Genomic DNA, 22,149 nt, shown 5'->3' on the forward strand with positions numbered 1-22,149 from the left:
ACAAAGGTAAATTAGAAGTGATTGGTTGCTTTATCAAAGAATTCATCCTAGGAGTCTTTCAGAATGGGGTTCACAAATTTTTGCTGTAAATGGCCAGTGAGCAAAAAAATTGAGGCTTTGCAACCAAATGATCTCTGTGGTAACTACTCAATTCTGCCCTTGTAAATCAGAAAGAGATGATATGTAAATGCATGGGCATGCTGTGTGCCAATAAATCTTTATTTACAAAAATGGGGTGGGGGCGGAGCTGAATTTTGGCTGTGGTCTGTAGTTTACTGATGCCCAATTTAGAATCATAGAATTATAGAAGCCCATGATTGGAGTGGACCTGCCCTCCCAGCCAAGGCTTGAGCCACTTCCAACTCTTACAATCCAATATAACACAACCTCTGCTTAGATGCCTCCAGGGCAGGGTGGCTCCCTACCTACCGTTTGCATACAATTCTGGTTCTTAGAAAACATTTTCTTCAACTGAACCCAAATTGTCCGTTTAACCCTCTGGTGGCTGAGATCAGACTTTGTGCTATCGCCATCTTGACAGCGATGCTGTAAACCAGATGCAAGCAAGAGAAGGTGGTTGGCTTACGTGCCCACCATCCTGGAAGTCCTGTGGGAGTATGAGTAAGTCTATCTTGTTTAATGACTAATCCGAATGGATTCAGACCATAGTGTGAGGGTCCTAGAGGCCTCTTGTTGGCCCAAGTATTCCTTTATTGGTGGGTCATGAAGAATTTCAAGGTTTCCAAGGCAGGGATCAGAGCAGATAGGGTACTTGATAGGCTTGGAAAAGTACCTGTTAACCTACAAGGAGAACATATTTCAATTATTTTCACAACCTATCCACATGAATACCAGTCTTCCGTAGAAAAGTATCTGACACACAGTAAGTGGTTGATAAATATTTGTTGGAAAAAATAGCTGAATAAAAGAACAAATGTAGTAAGAACTTTGCAGTCTTAGAACGCTATTAATGAGGTCCCAGAACAGTCAGTGGTAGAGACTTACAGGCCCCAAGGTGATGGAGCCAACAGGGCAAGACATTCCATTTATGACGGGCATCCGATTTATGTTTGAAGTTGAAGAATTCACATCCCAGAAATTATTTTATGCCAGTGTTCTGAGGCTTGTCAAATTTGGGACTAGACAAACAAAAAAGGACCAATACTGTATGATTCTGCTTATATGAGGTTCCTAGAAGAAGCAAATTCGTAGAGACAGAACACAGAACGGCATTTACCAGGGATTAGGGCAGGGAGACATGAAGAGTGTGAAGACGTAAGAAAATTTTGACCATGTGTACTTGTTAGTGGATGTTGTGGAGGCAAACCAAGCTGAAGAGTTGTCTTTTGACATCCTATGTTGTATCTGGAGACCATAAACACTGCTGGACCCAAAGAGACTTTGGCTCCTTCCTCAGTTTTGAGCTCAGCGGTAGTACTGGGCCATGTGGGATATGGCTTCTCCAGCAGTTGGCAAGAGGAAGTGGATAATGCAGCCCTGAAGTACAGAGGACTTAATTCCACATGCCAGTGAACGTGAATGAGTTAGAGACAAGAGATAGGTGGGATCTGGCAAATAATTTGCTCTTCCTTCTAATGGACCGTTTGGAGAACTGGTGGCTTCATGTGATCTGTCCAAAGATACTAGACGACTGTATCTTTCCTTAAGCTGTGATCAGCTCAGTGATATACCCCCTTAGTTTGCTTTGTCTCTGTCCCGGCCTTAGCTCCCTTGTGCCTTTACCTTTGCTGCCCTGGGATTGTACCTCTAATGAAACATTAATTAATGTAGAACATCGGTTAATGTTATAATGTCTCTCTCATGTGCTCCATAGCATCCCTTGCATTTGTCATGGTATATTTTAATGACCTTTTTGTTTGACTCTTTCTTCTAGTAAAATGTGAGCTCCTTATGGGAAGAGACTGTATCCTTTCACTTCATTGTTGTATTACAGGGTCTAGCGCAGTATCTGGTACTTAGCTGATGGGCAACCAATACTTGCTACTATTGAATGAGTAAGTAAATGAATAAAGCAGACAAAGCTGACCACAATTCTCAAACACACCCCGGGAAAATCAGGCCATGAATGGTTGGGAATGAATATTCAAGCTGAAGCAACATTATTATGGGATTTTCATTACAATGTACACCAATATTTCTGAGCACTTACTCTGGGCCTACTGTGTGCTCTTTGTTACTTCTTATTATAAAATAATTTGGTTTTCTTTTTTTTTTTTTTTTTTTTTTTAGTCCTGAATGGGTTGGATTTCATTTCTTTTTTTTTTTTTTTTTTTAATGATTTTTTATTATATTATGTTAGTCACCATACAGTACATCCCCGGTTTCCGATGTAAGGCTCAATGATTCATTAGTTCTGTATAACGCCCAGTGCACCATGCAATACGTGCCCTCTTTACTACCCATCACCGGTCTATCCCATTCCCCCACCCCCCTCCCCTCTGAAGTCCTCAGTTTGTTTCTCATAGTCCATAGTCTCTCATGTTTCATTCCCCCTTCTGATTACCCCCCCTTTCTTTATCCCTTTCTTCCCCTACTGATCATCCTAGTTCTTATGTTCCATAGATGAGAGAAATCATATGATAGTTGTCTTTCTCTGCTTGACTTATTTCACTTAGCATTATCTCCTCCAGTGCCGTCCATGTTGTAGCAAATGTTGAGAACTCGTTCTTTCTGATAGCTGAGTAATATTCCATCGTATATATGGACCACAACTTGTTAATCCAGTCATCTGTTGAAGGGCATCTTGGCTCCTTCCACGATTTAGCTATTGTGGACATTGCTGCTATGAACATTGGGGCGCATATGGCCCTTCTCTTCACTACGTCTGTATCTTTGGGGTAAATACCCAGTGGTGCAATGGCTGGATCATAGGGTAGCTCAATTTTTAACTTTTTAAGGGACCTCCACACTGTTTTCCAGAGTGGCTGTACCAACTTGCATTCCCACCAACAATGTAGGAGGGATCCCCTTTCTCCACATCCTCTCCAACAATTGTTCTTTCTTGCCTTGTCTATTTTTGCCATTCTAACTGGCGTAAGGTGGTATCTCAGTGTGGTTTTGATTTGAATTTCCTTGATGGCTAATGATTTTGAACATTTTTTCATGTGTCTGTTAGCCATTTGTATGTCTTCATTGGAAAAGTGTCTGTTCATATCTTCTGCCCATTTTTTGATTTGTTTATTTGTTTCTCGTGTATTGAGTTTGAGAAGTTCTTTGTAGATCTTGGATACCAGTCCTTTATCTGTAGTGTCATTTGCAAATATATTCTCCCATTCCGTGGGCTGCCTCTTAGTTTTTCTGACTGTTTCCTTGGCTGTGCAGAAACTTTTAATCTTGATGAAGTCCCATAAATTCATTTTATCTTTTGTTTCTCTTGCCTTTGGGGATGTGTCATGAAAAAGGTTGCTTTGGCCGATGTCGTAGAGATTGTTGCCTATGTTCTCCTCTAGAATTTTGATGGATTCCTGTCTCACATCGAGGTCTTTCATCCATTTGGAGTTTATTTTTGTGTATGGTGTGAGATAGTGGTCAAGTTTCATTCTCTTGCATGTAGCTGTCCAATTTTCCCAGCACCATTTATTGAAGAGACTGTCTTTTTCCCACCGGATGTTTTTTCCTGCTTTATCAAATATTAGTTGCCCAAAGAGCCGAGGGTCCATTTCTGGGCTCTCTATTCTGTTCCATTGGTCTATGTGTCTGTTTTTGTGCCAGTACCATGCTGTCTTTGTGATCACAGCTTTGTAGTACAGCTCGAAATCCGGCATTGTGATGCCCCCAGCTTTGTTTTTCCTTTTCAACAGTTCCTTGGAGATTCGGGGCCTTTTCTGTTTCCATACAAATTTAAGGACTGTTTGTTCCAGTTCTTTGAAAAATGTCTTTGGTATTTTGATCGGGATAGCATTGAAAGTGTAGATTGCTCTGGGTAGCATGGACATTTTAACTATGTTAATTCTTCCGATCCATGAGCATGGAATATCTTTCCATCTTTTTATGTCTTCCTCAATGTCTTTCAAGAGTGATTTATAGTTTCTAGAATATAGGTCCTTTACGTCTCTGGTTAAGTTAATTCCAAGGTAACGTATGGTTTTTGGTGCTATTGTAAATGGGATGGATTCCCTAATTTCTCTTTCTTCAGTCTCGTTATTCGTGTATAGAAATGCAACTGATTTCTGAGCATTTATTTTGTATCCTGCCACGTTACTGAATTGCTCTATAACTTCTAATAGTTTGGGAGTGGCTTCTTTTGGGTTTTCCATATAGAGTATCATGTCATCTGCGAAGAGAGACATTTTGACTTCTTCTTTGCCAATTTGAATACCTTTGATCCCTTTTTGTCGTCTGATTGCTGTTGCAAGGACTTCTAGTACTATGTTGAATAATAGTGGCGAGAGTGGGCATCCTTGTCGTGTTCCTGATCTTAAGGGAAAGGCTTCCAGCTTTTCCCCATTGAGAATAATATTTGCAGTAGGCTTTTCATAGATGGCTTTTATGAGATTGAGAAATGTACCTTCTATTCCTACACTCTGAAGGGTTTTAATCAGGAAAGGATGCTGTATTTTGTCAAATGCTTTTTCGGCATCGATTGAGAGGATCATATGGTTCCTGAGTCTTTTCTTGTTGATATGATGTATCACGCTGATTGATTTGCGAATATTGAACCACGCTTGCATCCCAGGTATGAATCCCACTTGATCGTGATGGATAATCCTTTTAATGTATTGTTGGATTCTATTAGCAAGTATCTTGTTGAGGATTTTGGCGTCCATATTCATTAGGGAAATCGGTCTGTAATTCTCCTTTTTGATGGGGTCTTTGCCTGGTTTGGGGATCAAGGTAATATTGGCCTCATAGAATGAGTTTGGTAGCTTTCCTTCTGTTTCTATTTTTTGAAATAGCTTTAGGAGAATAGGTATTATTTCTTCTTTGAATGTTTGGTAGAATTCCCCAGGAAAACCGTCCGGGCCTGGAGTTTTGTTATTTGGAATGTTGTTTATCACTGACTCAATTTCTTCATAATTAATTGGCCTGTTTAAGGAATCAATTTCTTCCGGTTTCAATCTTGGTAGTTTATAGGTTTCCAGGAAGGATTCCATCTCTTCCAGATTGCTTAGTTTATTGGCATATAGCTGTTGATAAAAATTTCTAATAATCCTTCCAATTTCAATGGTGCTCGTCGTGACCTCTCCTTTTTCATTCATAATTTTAATAATCTGGGTCCTTTCTCTTTTCTTTTGGATAAGTCTTGCCAGTGGTCTGTCAATTTTATTGATTCTCTCAAAGAACCAGCTTCTAGTCCTGTTGATCTGCTCTACTGTACTTCTGGTTTCTGCTTGATTGATTTCAGCTCTAATTTTGGTCAACTGCTTCCTCGTGCGTGGATTAGGCCTGTCCCTCTGTTGCTGTTCCAGCTTCTTGAGGTGAGAATATAAAAACTGCATTTTAGATTTTTCTATTCTTTTGAGTGAGGCTTGGATGGCTATGTATTTCCCCCTTAGGACTGCCTTTGCAGTATCCCATAGGTTTTGGACTGTTGTATTTTCATTCTCATTGGTCTCCATAAATTGTTTAATTTGATTTTTGATTTCCTGGTTTATCGAGTCATTCCTGAGCAGGATGGTTCTTAGTCTCCAAGTGTTTGAGTTTCTTCCAAATTTTTCCTTGTGGTTGAGTTCCAATTTCAGAGCGTTGTGGTCTGAGAATATGCAGGGGATAATTTCAATCTTTTGGTATCGGTTGAGACCTGTTTTGTGTCCCAGAACATGGTCTATTCTTGAGAATGTTCCATGGGCATTAGAATAGAATGAGTATTCTTTGGTTCTGGGGTGTAGTGTTCTATATATATCTATGAGGTCCAACTCGTCGAGTATGACATTCAAAGCCTTTGATTCTTTGCTTAGTTTTTGCCAGGGTGTTCTGTCTATTTCTGATAGTGGAGTGTTGAGGTCCCCTACTATTAATGTATTTTTATCTATGTGTCTCTTTATTCTGGTTAAGAGTTGGCTTGTGTATCTTGCTGCTCCCCTGTTGGGGGCATATATATTTATAACTGTCATATCCACTTGTTGAATACTTCCCTTAAGAATAATATAGTGCCCTTCTGCATCTCTAACTATAGTCTGTAGTTTAAAATCCAATTTATCTGATATGAGAATTGCTACCCCAGCTTTCTTTTGAGGTCCATTTGCGTGAAAGATGGTACTCCATCCCCTTACTCTCAGTCTGAATGCATCTTTGGGTTTGAAATGAGTCTCTTGTAGACAGCAAATGGATGGGTCATTTCTTTTTATCCAATCTGCAACCCTGTGGCGTTTTATCGGATGGTTCAAACCATTTACATTAAGACTGATTACTGAGAGATATGATTTTAATGTTGCCATGTTGCCAGTAAAGTCTTTGTTTGTATTGGCTGTGACTTTCTGTTCTGTATCACTCTTGGGGCCTTTTGACTTTTATAGAACCCCCCGTAATATCTCCTGTAGGGCTGGTTTCGTGGTTACAAAATTGGTTAGTGACTGGCGATTCTGAAATGTCTTTATTTCTCCATCAATTCTGAATGACAGCCTTGCTGGATAAAGGATCCTTGGCTGCATGTTTTTCTCTGAAAGAGCTTTAAATATGCTCCCCCAACCCTTTCTCTCATTCCAGGTCTGTGTAGACAGGTCTGACGTAATTCTGATGCTTTTGCCTTGGTACGTGAGAAATTTCTTTGCCCTGGCCGCTTTCAATACTGTATCCTTGCATCTAATATTTGCGAATTTCACTATGACGTGACGTGGCGTAGGTTTGTCATGGTTGAGCTTGGGAGGGGTCCTCTCTGCCTCTTGGACACGAATGTTTGTTTCCCTTGCTAGATTAGGGAAGTTTTCAGCTACAATTTGTTCAAATATCTCTTCTAGACCTCTGTTTTTCTCCACCCCCTCGGGGATGCCGATGATTCTAACATTGGATCGTTTCATTGAGTCAGTAATTTCCCGTAACCTACATTCGTGGGCATGGATTTTTTTAAGACCATCTTCTATTTTCATTTTTTCCTCTATTAACCCATCCTCCAATTCACTAACCCGTTCCTCTGCTTCTGCGACCCTGGCCGTCAGGGCCTCTAGTTTTGCCTGCATTTGGCTCATAGAATTTTTAATTTCTGTCAGGTTCGCTCTCATTTCTGTCCTTAAGGATTCTATATTCTCAGTAACCTTTTCGTTAATAGTTTTTTCAATTCTACTCATCATTTTGACCATCGTTACTCTGAATTCCATTTCTGATAATTTGGTTACATCCGTATCCATTATTTCTGTGGCAGAGGCCACAGACTCACTGTCTTTTCTTTGCTGGGGGGGGCTTCTCCTTCTTGTCATTCTGATGAAGAGAGGTTGCGGGGTTTCCAGAGCCCAAATTCTTGACTGGGTCCCAGGCCGTGCCCCTTGTTTTATAGGGATCTTAGGGATGTGGGCTTCTTCTTTAAAGATATTATTTATTTATTTATGTGGCAGCCAACCAGCGAGAGAGGGAACACAAGCAGGGGAGTGGGAGAGGAAGAAGCAGGCTCCCAGCGGAGGAGCCCGATGAGGGACTCCTTTCCGGAACGCCGGGATCACGCCCTAAGCCGAAGGCAGGCGCTCAATGACTGCGCCACCCAGGCGCCCGGGTTGTGGGCTTCTTGATTTTTCAGCTTGCCTTCTGTGTTCTGGGGGAGGGGCCTGCCGCGCCGATACTCAGGCAACCCTGTTTGGGTAGAGTCTCCGCGTCCCCTGCGAGGGAGGATGGGGATGGGCACTCCCTGAGCCGGTATTTCCAGGCTTTTGTTCTCTGGCGGCTTTCCCTGGCGGTTTGCTGTGCCTCTTCTGAGAGTCAGAGCAGCAGCGGCCGAATTTCAGCCTCTGTCACAGAACAGAGGGATTGTGGCCCGTTCTCTACTAATGTTCTGGCCACTTTAACTCTGTTTCTGTTGGTGCTGCTCAACCCTGCAGCGTCCCGGGATGTGCGCCCCACACCCGGCGTCCCAGCCCTCACTTCCAGGGCCGGCGTCTCTGTCCTTTGTGTTTCTAATGCCGCCAGCCGCCAGCCGCCCCGCGCGCGCTCCGGGATCTCCCGGTCTCAGTCTGGATCCAGTGAGCGCACCGGGATTCCGGGGTTCCGTGAGATGCCTGGTGGCGCGCACCCGGCTCACGGTCTCAGTCTGCTGTTTTGCGGGTGCCGACCTCGAGCCCGCCCGCTCCCCCGTGCAAGTGGCTACCGCTTCCCGGTGCCCGAACGCGGCGGCTCCCTCCCCCTTCCGTTTATCTTCCGATATCTGTGCACAGTTTCATGGCTCCCCGCTTCGTACCTCAATACTCAGCGCTGGAGATGTTCATTTGTAGAGATCCAGATGCGTCTTCCTGCGTCTCAGGCTGGTTCCGTGGTTGTTTAGGCTGGTCTGGTACCTATCCAGCTCGACTCGGAGGACCGGCTGAAAACCATAATTTGGTTTTCTGATCTATAATTATATCCTGGGTGAATCTGGGATTGTGTGAGCCTAGTGTCTTATGTAACAAATGAATTATAAGAGCCCAGAGGGAGTACTCCTATGTGCCAAGAGCTTTTGCCTTATTTATGTTGGAACCAGCGTTTAAAGCTCTGTCCCTGAAGGACTGAACCCATATCCACTTCCATACCCACCTTTATCCCCATCCCTGCCAAGTACCTGCAGCTAGTGGGGCTGGCTTAAAGGTACCAGGTCTCACCCCTCCCCCCCATCCTTCTGCGCAGTGTGCAGGCAGGGTCTGCCTAGAGGGTAGGGTAGAAGTTGGGTAGGAAGGAGGAACTATTGGAACTGACTTGCCCCAATTCTGATGACAATTCCTTCATGCTGACAGGACAAGGACTAAGAAAGGTGGAGGAAGAATAGGAAAGAGAAACAGGTCAGCATAATGCAAAAGAAACTAAGAGGGGTTTTATTTAAAATTTCTAGTTGTTATACAACCAAATCTGAGCTTGGCTAATGAGACCGAGGGCCTTGGCTCTGGTTTTAAGGTCTTAAGAAGGTCTTTCTGTCCCTCTTTCCTCTTGGTCCTCTCTTGAAGCTAGGTTTTTCATGTCTAACTGGGAAATTAGGGCATCATTGGGGTAGTAAAAGTAGCACAGGGTTAGAATTCTGGAGATTTGGGTTCTGTTCCTCATCTGCCACTAACCTGCGGTGACCTCAGTAAGTCCCTTCCTCTCTCTAAATCTCTGTTTCTGAATCTATACAATAAGAGTTTGTTGAGCTCCTTTGCAGCGTCTGCATGGTGCAGGGTCCACGAGTCTACAACCCAATTAACTTGCTCCAGCTGATAACTACAGCTGTGATCATTTACTAATAGATGTTGAGGCGAGTCTGTCCCATAGGGGTCTTGGCATGTACATTTTCCCACTTGTTGTTCCCACTGCTACTTCCTCTTGCTGGCTTGTTTCCTTGTGTGGTTTGTAACTTATGACTCTTGAGCTCCTTTTCCACTGGGGTTTGCTGTGGGAGGCCAGTTTGTTCTGGTTCGTGCAGTTGTCCCTCCAAGGTGGTTCTAAATTTGTCTCTGCTGAGGCCTGATACCTCCTCCTGGACCAGTGTTTGGCATCAGTGTGAAATAAAACCTCACATCTGCAGGCACACAGGCCTGGGGTTCTGGTAGATCTTAGAAGGTGGCAAGCATCTCAACTATTTCCCACAAGCCAGTGGGTAGAATTTTTCTCATCTGCAGGTGGTGGCTGAGACAGATGGCCTCTCTTGACTGCCAGTCCCCTGTGAATATTGTACACAGGTCCAGTGACCTGGATCACCTCCCACAGCCCCTGATGTCCCAGTACCCCGCTATGACTCAGAAAGCCCCTTAGCCACAGAACTTCAGTTCCCACTAATCGCTCTGATTTTGAGTTCTCTCTTTCTGGCATCCAAATATTTCCTTTCCTTGGTTTTGAGCTTGAATCTTTGTGTTTGAAGAAATGTGTCCCTGCCTGTGTGTCCAAGGGGCAGGGGAGTCCTCCACTGGTTGACTCAGCTCAACCAGCCACATTCTGCCTTGTTGTGGTTATTTTGTATGGCTGATTTTTCATAGATATACTGGGGGACCACCCATGCACTGTGGTATCAGGGCTCCGGGAGGCAAAATTTCCTGCTATCACACCCTTCCTCCCAGTAAGAGAACTTCTACTGGAGTCCGAAGTCCTTTCTCCAGGGGCAACAACTCTGTTTCCACTGGAAAAGCTCAGGTTTCCAATGTGACCTGCCTTTCCTGCTTGCTGCACCCCCAGGAAAAGATGGAGAATAGCTATATGCACAAAGGGACAAGAACAGAACTTCTCCTGAGCAGGAAGAGGGAAGGAGAGCAGCTGGTCACTGCACAAGTAGGATGGAGAGAGGGAAGAATGAAGCAAGCCAAGCTCCTGGGGTGGAGAAAGCCCTGAGCCCCACTTTATTGGTGTCAGGATGTTAACAAGAACCACCTCCTCCCTCCTTCCCCTTCACCTCCATGGGGTGTGTGTGTGTGTGTGTGTGTGTGTGTATTTATATGTTGTGTGATTGTGTATGAGTGTATTGTGTGTGTGAGAAAGTATTGTGAGTATGCCTATGTGAGTGTACATGTGTTTGTGTGAGAGAGTACTGTGAGTTTGTGTGAGAGTGTGTGTGTGTGTGTGTGTGTGTGTGTACGTGAAGTGCACAGTCAAGGCACCAGGAGTCAGGAGAAGTAAGCGTGAATCCCAGTCTTGTCATTCTCTTGTGAACTGCTTCTCTTCCTCAGCCTGTCACTTCTTCACTCACAAAATTAGAGAACTGTATTAAATTTACAGATTATAAGCATAATTTTAGCAGTGGAACCTTTATTTTCAAATGCAAGTTTACACAGAAACTAATATTTAAAACATGTATGGTGACTAACATAATATAATACAAAATATTATTATAATAAAAAAATAAATAAGTGAAGATAATAAAGAAAAAATATTTATTTAAAAAAAATAAATAAAACATGTAAAAAAAAAAGGGGGGGGGGAACTGCCTCGATTGATTGAACAAGGGCCAGGGCCCCAAAGCCCAGTGGTTTCCTCCCTGCCTCTTAGAAAAGGCCTGTACAGATCCCTGGGACCTCTGGAACATGGCATGAAAACAGCCAGTCCACACGTACTTTCTCCAGTTTCTTCCAGTGAGGCATTACAATTATGATCAGACGGAGAACAGTTTCCCTAGCCATGAAATTCATGCAACAGAGCTGGGTGGCATGATTTCCCCGAAAACAAGAAGTCAGAGTTACCAAACTGTGAAGCAAAGATCCTTGACCTACACTGTGTTCTTGGTTCAAGCAGCTTCAAGCTGTTGACACGCCACCGCCAGCTGTTGTGGAGTGCTCGGAAGGCTGCTGGGCTGGAAAGGGGGTGCTTTCACTAACCAGCTGGGAGCCATTAGCAAATTACTCCCCTCCGCCCCGGAGCTTCAGGTCTTTATTTGTGCAAAGAGGGGAGTGGAAGAGATTAGTCACTGATAGGTCCACCGGCAGCTCTAAACCCTTTCTGAGATACAGTCACATGATTAACGTACTCACAAAAATTAATTGTGCATATAGTACGTGTCAGGCACCACGTGCTTTGCCGTGGAGATTGTAGTCGAACGGGAAGACAGACATTGAACAAGGATGAATTGTATGAGAGGGAAGTACGGAGGTCTAAGAGAACATTTGGGAGGACCTCAACTTGGACCAGGGGGTCAGGATGGTTCTCCAAGACGGAGAGAGAGAGAGATACACAGAGGCTCAGAGAGAGACAGAGACAGAGACTGAGAGGGAACCGGGAGAATTATGGGGAAGAAGTCTAGAATGACTACAAAGTAGGAACATGGGTGGGATTGGAGCAGAGGTCAGAGACATCAGCGACTACATGAGTAATTCACTTTCAAATGCACCAAACCATTTCTTGACTGGGTTGGTCTAACAGCACAGGTAAAACTGTTCCACATCACTCGGCATCAGGGAAATACAAATCAAAACCACAATGAGATGCTACCTCACACCAGTGAGAATGGCTAAAATTAACAAGTCAGTAAACGACAGATGTTGGTGAGGACGTGGAGGAAGGGGAACCCTTCTACACTGCTGGTGGCAATGCAAGCTGGCACAGCCACTCTGGAAAACAGTATAGAGATTCCCTAAAAAGTTAAAAACAGAACTACCCTATGACCCAGCAATTGCACTACTAGGTATTTACCCAAAGGATACAAACATAGTGGTTTGAAGGGCACCTGCATCCCAGTGTTCATAGCAGAAATGTCCACAATAGTCAAACTATGGAAGGAGCCCAGATGTCCATCAACAGAAGAATGGTAAAGAAGATGTGATATATATGTATATATATATATAACTAAATATATTTATTAATACAAATATATATAACGGAATATTACTCAGCCATCAAAAAGAATGAAATCTTGCCACTTGCAAGGACGTGGATGAAAGTAGAGGGTATTATGCTGAGCAAAATAATTCAGTCTGAGAAAGACAAATACCATATGATTTCACTCATATGTGGAAAGAAACAAAACAGATGAACATAGGGGAAGGGAAGGAAAAATAAAATAAGATAAAAACAGAGAGGGAGGAAAACCATAAGAGACTCTTAACTGTAGGAAACTAACTGAGGGTTGCTGGAGGGGAGGCGGGTGAGACTTGGGGTAATTGGGTGATGGGCATTAAGGAGGGCACTTGATGTAATGAGCACTGGGTGTTATATGCAACTGATAAACCACTAAATTCTACCCCCAAAATTAATAATATATGTTACCTAAATTTAATTTAAATAAAATTTTTTAAAAAATGCACCAACCTGGTGTGTAAAGCAAACTCTTAGACATTTTTGTATTCTACTTTGCTCCCAAATATTTGAGCAAGCAGTTTGCAGAGATACATAAAATATACATGGTAATAGAATAAAGAACAGTGAGAGACACAGAGCAGGGATACAGAAGAGAACCAGGAATAAGAATCGGAGTGTGTGCCAGATGACCCAAATTCTTGCTACAGATGAGTCACAGATTTTGATCAGAACTTTTCAGCAGCCAGTGTAGACGGAGTTCATGTGTCCGTGTTCAGTGATACAATTCACAGTGTTAATAAGGGGAATACAGAGAAGTTGTTGCTATGAAAGCAGTTGTTGGTATATTTCTTCTAGAGTCCTCCAGTAAAAACAATTCATTGTATATGTATATATGTATAATTCATTGTATAATTCATTGTATATGTATATATGTTGTCTCTCTTCTTATCTGGCATATACAATTCATTGTATATGTATATATGTATAATTCATTGTATATGTATATATGTATATACATACATGTGTATATGTATATACATATATGTATATGTATATATGTATATGTATATATGTATATGTATATGTGTATATGTATATATATGTATATATGTATATGTATGTGTGTATATGTATATATGTATATGTATATGTGTATATGTGTATGTGTATGTGTATATGTGTATGTGTATATGTATATGTGTATATGTATATGTATATATGTATATGTGTATATGTATATGTGTATATGTATATATGTATATGTATATATGTATATGTGTATGTGTATATGTATATATGTATATGTGTATGTATATATGTATATGTGTATATGTATATGTGTATATGTGTATATGTATATATGTATATGTATATATGTAGTCTCTCTTCTTATCTGGCATATACAATTCATTGTATATGTATATATGTATAATTCATTGTATATGTATATATGGATATATGTTGTCTCTCTTCTTATCTGGCTTAATCCAGGGTAGACTTTAAAACATCAACCCTCCTCCTCCCTTATCACCCTCTTCACCCCAGTGTTTTGATATTGCTGCTCGAGACGGTTCTCCTTCACCAGAGACTCCAGCACAACTGGACATTTTTCGTCTAAATCTAGATGTAAATGACCTAAGTTGGGATGGAGCGTCATCACCACTATTACCTTGAAAAGCATTACAAATTCATTATTAATTCCATTCTGTTTTTGTTTTAACATTTTTGTCTCTCCCTTGTTTCCAGGTCACTTGGGAATAAAACCATTTATAAAACTGTCCCACTGAGAAATCTATTTTTGAATAATGCTGTTTTAAGTAAAGCCTGTCATTCCTGATATATGACACAAGTGATGATCTTATCAAAGCTGGCCCTAGCTATTTAACAGAAGTCAGTTCTCCTTTCTTTTTCTGCACTTAAATTATGAATGACTTGAGAAAATAGTTTTTGATAGGATTTGCTTTAATATTTTCTTCTTCATTTCTGGACAATGCCAAACATACATGTGAGAATGTGTATTTTCAATTAATTTCTTAGCGTTGTGTAGATATGCACGTAGGATCTCCTTCACTTCTTAGTGTGTGCCTTTATGTTTGCTTGACCTCCTTCCTGAGCCTTAACTATTTCATTTCTTGGATAAAAATGGTTAAAACCTCTATTTTGTGTTAATATGTGGTTGTAAGAACTGAAAAAAAGAGTGTGTATAATCTTTATATAGTAGGTAGTACATTGTATGTACATGAAAACAATAAACAATCTTATCTAGCAAGATCATTTTAAGAATTAAGAGAATATGGGGCGCCTGGGTGGCACAGCGGTTAAGCGCCTGCCTTCGGCTCAGGGCGTGATCCCGGTGTTATGGGATCGAGCCCCACATCAGGCTCCTCTGCTATGAGCCTGCTTCTTCCTCTCCCACTCCCCCTGCTTGTGTTCCCTCTCTCGCTGGCTGTCTCTATCTCTGTCGAATAAATAAATAAAATCTTTAAAAAAAAAGAATTAAGAGAATACGTATAGAGAGGTTATCAGGTAAGAAAGAAAGTTAAGTTTTGTTAATATCGTCCTTCATCTAGGGTATGAGGAGACAGGTGCCCTAGAATGTTGGCAGGAATAGCCATTGGTAGCCACTTTAGAGAGAGTTTGGCAGTGTCTGTGAAAGTTTAAAAATAGACAGACCTTATAAATAGCAATTCAACTTCTCTGTTTCTACCAGAAAAATTGGGTATTAGCACGAAGAGGTATGTATAAGCACGTATATTGCAACACTGTTTGTAATAAACTAACAAAAACTGGAAACTACCTAAATGTCCATCAACGCAGAATAATTACATAAATTTTGGTGTGACAATTCTGTGAAATAATTTTAAAAAACTGAGGTAGATTTATATGTGGAAATATATAGCATGGAAAGAGCTCCAAGAAATAACATTGAAAGAAAAAAAAAGGGGTATGGAAGCATCCTTCAGTATGATACCATTTATGTAAATACAGAGCCACATGAAGTAATATTATATATTGGTACATACATGAATATGCAGAAAAATTGTAAATTTACATACTAACATAACAGTCGTTACCTCTTGGGGAGTGCAGGAAGGAACTGAAACTGAGAACTATGGTCAAAGGAGACATTTTCTTACCTCTAATGTTATAATCTCTTTTTCAGCAAGGAATCTGTGCATATGTTATAGAATTGAAACAGAATTTTGGGTCACAAGGGTGGCTCAGTTGGTAGAGCATTTGACTCTTGATTTCAGCTCGGATCACGGTCTCAGGGTCCTGGGACGAGCCCCATGTCAGGCTCAGCACCTAATAGGAGGATTTCTCTCTCCCTCTGCCCCTCTCCCTTCTCTCTCTCTCCCTTTCTCTAAAATAAATAAATAAATCTTTAAAAAAATAACTGAAACAGAATTTCTTAAAAACTGCTGGGCACAATGCCTGACATATAATAAGCATCTATTAAGTGTTAATTCCCTTCCTTTGGCATAAAATCTCAAAATCATTTGCCAAGTGAATTTGGATTTTATTCATTTATTAACCAAACATTAAGCACAGAGTTTGCCCCAGTCATGTCTTATGTTTTAATGGAGAGGAGTTTACACAGATGTTAACAACTCAGGGAGAAGACTAATAACTGAACAAGAAAAAATAAGAAAGCATCACAGGTGCTGGTAGAAATAGAGGATGTGATGGGAGCACATTGCTATAACTCTTTTTTTTTTCTTGTTCAAAACCAATTTAATAGCGATGGAAAATAAAGCCATCTGTGGGAACTTGTAGAGTAGTAATTGTCTGCCACATGAGCAATATATAAAAAGCACCAAATGAACCCGAGCACATCACACTCAAAGAAGAGTAACAACAGCAGCTTAAATGAACTGTCTGAGGACATCAGGCCTCAGAGTGTCTCTTGCTTACATGTCATTCCGATGAGCATTCTGGCCACATCCCGATGTGAGTGGAGTCCCTCATGATGGCACCCAGCAGCACTGACTGGAGGCAGGTCGCACAACAGGGAAGAAAGCTCACCTAGTGGAGGGGTCAACAGCATGGGTTTGGGGCCAAAGAGTTGAGGTTTGCATCTGCATTCTGTCAGTTACTAGCTGTGTGACATCGGGCACGTCACCGTTTCTCACTGTCCTAATGCATAAAAATGGGATAATATGTGTTTGTGTTCTCTCCAAACCCAGCTAAGAGCATTGGTTTCCTGTTCTTTCTTTTTTGTTGTTGCTGTTTCATAGTTTATCACTTATTTTTAAAAGCTTTATCAAGGCACAACTTACATGCATTAAATTCACCCATTTTAAATGTACAGTTCAATGAGTTCTTAGCAAATTTATATAATTGCACAATTACCTCCACAATCCAGTTTTAGAATACTTCCATCACTCCCCAGGGTGTCCTCATTCCCATTTATGGCTGAAGCCTGCTCCTACCAGTCTAGGTGACCACCAATATGTTTCCATTTCTACAGTTTGTCTTTTCTAGAAATCTCCTGTAAATCAAATCATACAACAGGTAGTCTTCTGTGACATTGCCGTAACTCTTAACCTGGTTTGGAGAAGTCAAGGAACAAGGAACACTTTACAAATAATGCAAGTGGTCAGAGACTAGATCAAATAACAGCATGAATTGAAAGAAGGCTTGAGGCAGACTATTTATAGCCGACGCTGATATGATTTAGGGATGGCTGTCATGACTCACTACAACTTATACACACAACCATTAAAGAAGCAGGACTTCAGAAATGTTTGTCCTTTGCTGAAGAACCATCCTGTAAAATAGGATCAAAGATGATTTAAAATCCACATTCAATTCTGCTCACTGACTCGGTTGTCCCATCTCACGTCCTGGAGTGGGGTCCCTTCTGAGATAATGTATAAAAATGAAAGCAGGGATATCAGATTCGTGGGACAGGCTGAGATTAAATTCCAGAGATACAGGAGACAAGATAAGAACTCTAGAACACGAAGTGAAAGTAAGCTGGGGGATGGGGTGAGGACAGAGAGGAAATATCCATACAGCATCAAGACTGAGAACTATCCAGGGAGCAGATATGGAATTAGAGTTTCCAGGGGAAGCCTCTCTTCCCTGATCCTATTCCTTAAACCAAGTGGTCTCACCCAGTCACTAGGTGGTTTCAGTCATGAAAGTGAAATGTTTGGCACTCTACTCTCCTTTAGAATTTCTTACTTAAACTTATCTCTGCTTTTTGCTCACTGTGACTTCACAACTTTAGATCTGCTGGTTTGGGCTCCTATTTCTGGCTCAGTGGACTTCATGACCCCACACATGTGACCCTTGGCTCATCTTGGACATAGCGTAAAGGTACCCTATTGCTCTCCTGGCCCTGAGCAACCATTGCTAGACCCAAACCATTAGAGCTCTCAGGATCCTGAACCAGGGTTAGCCTTCCTGGTCAGTATCAACCCTTGGATAGGTAGGAATCCAAGGCAAAGTGATGAATGGATTGGTATGAGCCATATTGTATTGTGAAGAGGTCTGTAGTGGATGCTTGTGGTCCTGGGGTTATGACCCAACTGGCTCTAAGATATGGCATCCTGGACCCAGCGCCTGATGCCATAAAGCTAAAGAATGTCATCAAAAAGAATATTTGTTTTCTATCACAAGTGACCAAAATCAAAGCTGCATCAGTTCATGACAAGAAAGATAAAGGGAAGAAAAACCTTTGTTGAGCCTAACTGTGCAGTAGACATGTAGGTTGGGGATCTTGCTTGAAATACCTTCTTCATTACTCAAATTCTGTGACCTACTTAATGTTATGCCTATTTGCATACAGTAGAACTTAAGTTGTTCTTTCTTTTTTTAACTCAAGGAACTATAAGACACAGAGAGGACATCTGCTTCTTTCTGTCCTTGAGTTTTTTCAGTGCATCTTTGATCTCCTTGTTTCGCAAACTATATATGATGGGATTCAGCATGGGAATCACAGCTCCATAGAACATGGACACCAGCTTGTCTTGGTCCTGTGAGTAGCCAGCACTAGAATGGAGATATGAGAAGAGACCAGAGCCATAGAAGAGAATCACTGTGGTCAGATGAGAGACACAGGTGTTGAAAGCCTTCATCTGCCCTTGGGTTGAATGAATCTTCATGACAGCAGCAATGATGTAGCCATAGGACACCAGGACAAGACTTGATGTCCCACCAACTGCACACACAACAAGAAAGTTCACTACCTGGCTGAGGAAGGTACTAGAGCAAGAGAAGACAAGCAGAGGTGGCAGGTCACAGAAAAAGTGGTTAATGACTCATGGCCCACAGAAATGCAGCTGGAATATGGAGCTCATTTGGACCAATCCAGTGAGCAACCCTCCAGTGTATTCTATAATGACCAACCCCAAGCAGATGGTGGGTGACATGAGGGCTGTGTAGAGAAGAGGGTTGGAGATGGCAGCATACCGGTCATATGCCATGGCCACCAGGAGACAGCATTCAGTGCCCCCCATGCCAATGAAGAAGAAAAACTGAGCAGCACAGCTCACAAAGGAGATTGTCTTCTGTTGCTTGAAGAAGTCGCAGAGCATCTTGGGGGCAATGGAGGATGTATATGAGATGTCAACAAAGGACAAGTTTCCAAGGAAAAAATACATGGGAGAATGGAGGCATGACTCCATCCTGATCAAGACAATGAGGCCCGGGTTCCAAGCCAGAGTCATGGAGTAGATCCCCAGAAACAACACAAAGAGGACAACCTGTAGCTCTGGATGCTCTGAAAATCCCAAAAGGATGAAACTGGTTGTCATGCTGACGTTCCTTCCCATGGCCATGGATCTTCTCTCTGCTGCCAGCGGAGCCCCAAAGGGAGATTCCTGGGGAGTGAAAAACCAGGTGAAGAAAACACTTTGTTCTGCCATGGAATCATAGCATCCCCGAGTCACAAGAGACACAGGAAAGCAAATGTCCAACCTCTACCTTATGCAGAATTCCTCTCTACAGCATTTATTGGGTCTTTCATGGAGAGCATTGTCATCCCGATTCTGATGCACTATTCCTGCAAAACTGACAGCTCACGAAGGACTGGCATTTTTGCATTGTCTGGATCATGACCTTCACTGCCAATGCCACCACTTTACTGAAGGAAGTTATTGATAGAACTTGGACTAAACACCCCCTTTTTTTCTCTTGCTTCTAGGCACTGTGGTTGGATTATTGAGCCACTCAGATTTATGTTAGATACTTCTTTCCTTTTTTAAAGAAAATAAATATGTCAGCAGTTAGAATACCCAGAGAGGCAATTCTGTGTTTCTTGTCATCATAGTTTGTTCTGACCAACTTTTATGGGGTCAAAGTGTTCTCCTTTAATCAGTGGAATGAAGCACATAGAGGTGTAAAACACTGGCATCCCCTTTAGAGATTAAAGATAGGAGTTAAAAATAAAAGTTCAGGGGCGCTTGGGTGGCACAGCGGTTAAGCGTCTGCCTTCGGCTCAGGGCGTGATCCCGGCGTTATGGGATCGAGCCCCACATCAGGCTCCTCCGCTAGGAGCCTGCTTCTTCCTCTCCCACTCCCCCTGCTTGTGTTCCCTCTCTCGCTGGCTGTCTCTATCTGTGTTAAATAAATAAATAAATAAAATCTTAAAAAAAAAATAAAAAAAAATAAAAGTTCAGGACACCTGGGTGGCTGAGTTGGTTAAGCATCTGACTCTTGATTTCTGCTTAGGTCATGATCTCAGGGTCATAAGACTGAGTCTCACACTCAATAGGGAGTCTGCTTCTCTCTCTCTCCCTCTGCCACCCCCCCATCTCTCTCTACTATAAATCTTAAAAAAAAAAAGTTCAACACTGGAAAGTGCCAGTGTTCATTTTGCACAAATATTATCATTTGATCACAAACCTTGCACCATATGTTTGATAGAGCTAAATGTGGGTGATGTAGAAAGTAATAAAACATGATTATTAAGTTCAAAATGTTCAACATAAGGCATGGGACAGACAGGAAACGGATAAACCACAGCACAACGTGACAGGTGCCCTGAGGGAAGTATTCGTACATTGTGTGGGTCCTGGGCACAGCAGCTGGAGACTTCCGAGAGGTGTGTTTGAGGAGGTTTCCAACAGTGAGTAAAGGGTTAGCAGGATGAAAATCTGGTGTGTGAGGGGATTGGTGGCAGTTGGTTCAGAGAACTTTATGTTAAAGATGGGAAAATCATTTGCAAAAGTGAAGGAGAGCATAGTACTTGGGACACCTTAAAAATGTCATCATGGCAGAAGCGCGGGGTGAGCAGGGTGAAGAGAAGATGAACAGAAGTCTAGTTTTGAAAGGCAGTGGGAGGTGGGCAAATTGTGAGAGATCCTTGAAAGCAAAAGCAAAAATGGCAAAAACATTTGTTTAATTGTTTCATATGTATGTATGTATATAATTGTATCTACTATGCATGTAATTGCATATGCTATATATATAATTGCATACATGTACATACATATTCAATTTCAGCCTTCTCTCCACTTCCAAATTTCTGTCCCCTTTACCCTGTTCTGCTCTTTTTATAGGACTTATCACCTTCTCCCATTGCATGTAATCGATTGGTTGTTGATAGTTGATTATCTGTCTCCCTTTACTAGAATGCGAGCTTAAGGAAGACCAGGATTTGTAGGAATTTTGTCTCTTTTGTTCATTGAAGTATTGCAAGTACCTACACCAATACCCGGCACATAGTGGGTGCTCAACAAATATTTGCTGGGTAAATATCATGCTAAGGAGTTTGACTTTTCTCCTATGGGCAAGAGGGAAAACAGAAGTTTTGGTCTGGTTTGTTTTTAAATTTTTAATTATTTCTTTGTAAACAGGGAACTAGTCATCAAATATGATTTTAACAATATAACAGAGCAGTGTTCCAGTGTGGAAGCAGGTGTGGAAGCTGGATAGCAGTGAAAAGAAACTTAGGAGACCAGACAGTTGCTTCAAAAGCCAGGAGGAAAGCTATTGCTGATTTAAGATGAGACGAGTAGTTTTAGAAATGCACGCTTCCCTGAGATGCAAGAACACCATTCTTTCTGCAGTGCAGCAGGGGAGAGAAACCATAAATGGCCAGACAAGTAGTCCCTGCTCCCTTATTTCTCACATTCACGGTCACCATCAAAGGTATATGTTAGCGAGATGCACCATGATTCTTTCCCGTATCAAGCCAGAGTCTATCATATATAGTCTAATACATTTTTGAGAGTGATAAAAGTGAATTAACAATCATTTTATATGATGACTACATCAATAACCTGGTTATTTTGGCCTGAATTATCTGGATGTAAGATATAGAGTATATGGCATGCATTAAATGTCCTTATAAGGATAACTATATATAATGTATATTACATGAATATATTGCATATTATATTTTATATGGATGTGTATATATGTGTATATATAATATATACCATAGTTTTCATGGTCTGAAAGCCACCACCACTACTTAGACAGCTTTTTTGAGTTGACACAGCCTCCCCACACCTGTTACCTCATCTGTGGGCATCTAAAGCCGGGCTCTGATGTCAGACAGAGCCAGTCTCTAATCCTGCATCCCCACTCGCAGGCTGTACAGCCTTGGGTAAGTGGACACATCACTCTTAAATCTCCTCTTTTCATTTCTCTCAACTGCAAAATGAAGACGATGATAGTATTGACCACCTCATAGAATATGAGGATTAAAAGAAATAAGTTACATCAAGTTTTGGAGAGAAAAAAAATAATTTTTACTGCTTACAAATGATCAGCACTGTCAGGATTTGAATCCAAGACTCTCCATTCCTAATCCAGAGTCTGCTCTTCACTGCACCTGCTGCTTAAAGCCAGGTGCACGTACTTGTA

The 22,149-nt window shown here is 41.6% G+C and overlaps 1 protein-coding gene across 1 annotated transcript; it reads right to left on the reverse strand.

The window, feature by feature from the left end:
* Positions 1-243: 243 nt before the first annotated feature.
* LOC123784983 (olfactory receptor 5A1-like) lies at positions 244-19,248 on the reverse strand. Its single transcript, XM_087854899.1, is given in 3 exon segments — positions 244-801; positions 16,243-16,353; positions 16,681-19,248. A coding segment is annotated over 1 exon segment (1,047 nt). The 5' UTR covers positions 19,203-19,248; the 3' UTR covers positions 244-801; positions 16,243-16,353; positions 16,681-18,155.
* Positions 19,249-22,149: the final 2,901 nt, after the last annotated feature.

This window comes from Ursus americanus, chromosome 24 (assembly GCF_024610735.1).
Source record: "Ursus americanus isolate L20-20 chromosome 24, mUrsAme1.1.p, whole genome shotgun sequence".
NCBI classification, from domain to species: domain Eukaryota; kingdom Metazoa; phylum Chordata; class Mammalia; order Carnivora; family Ursidae; genus Ursus; species Ursus americanus.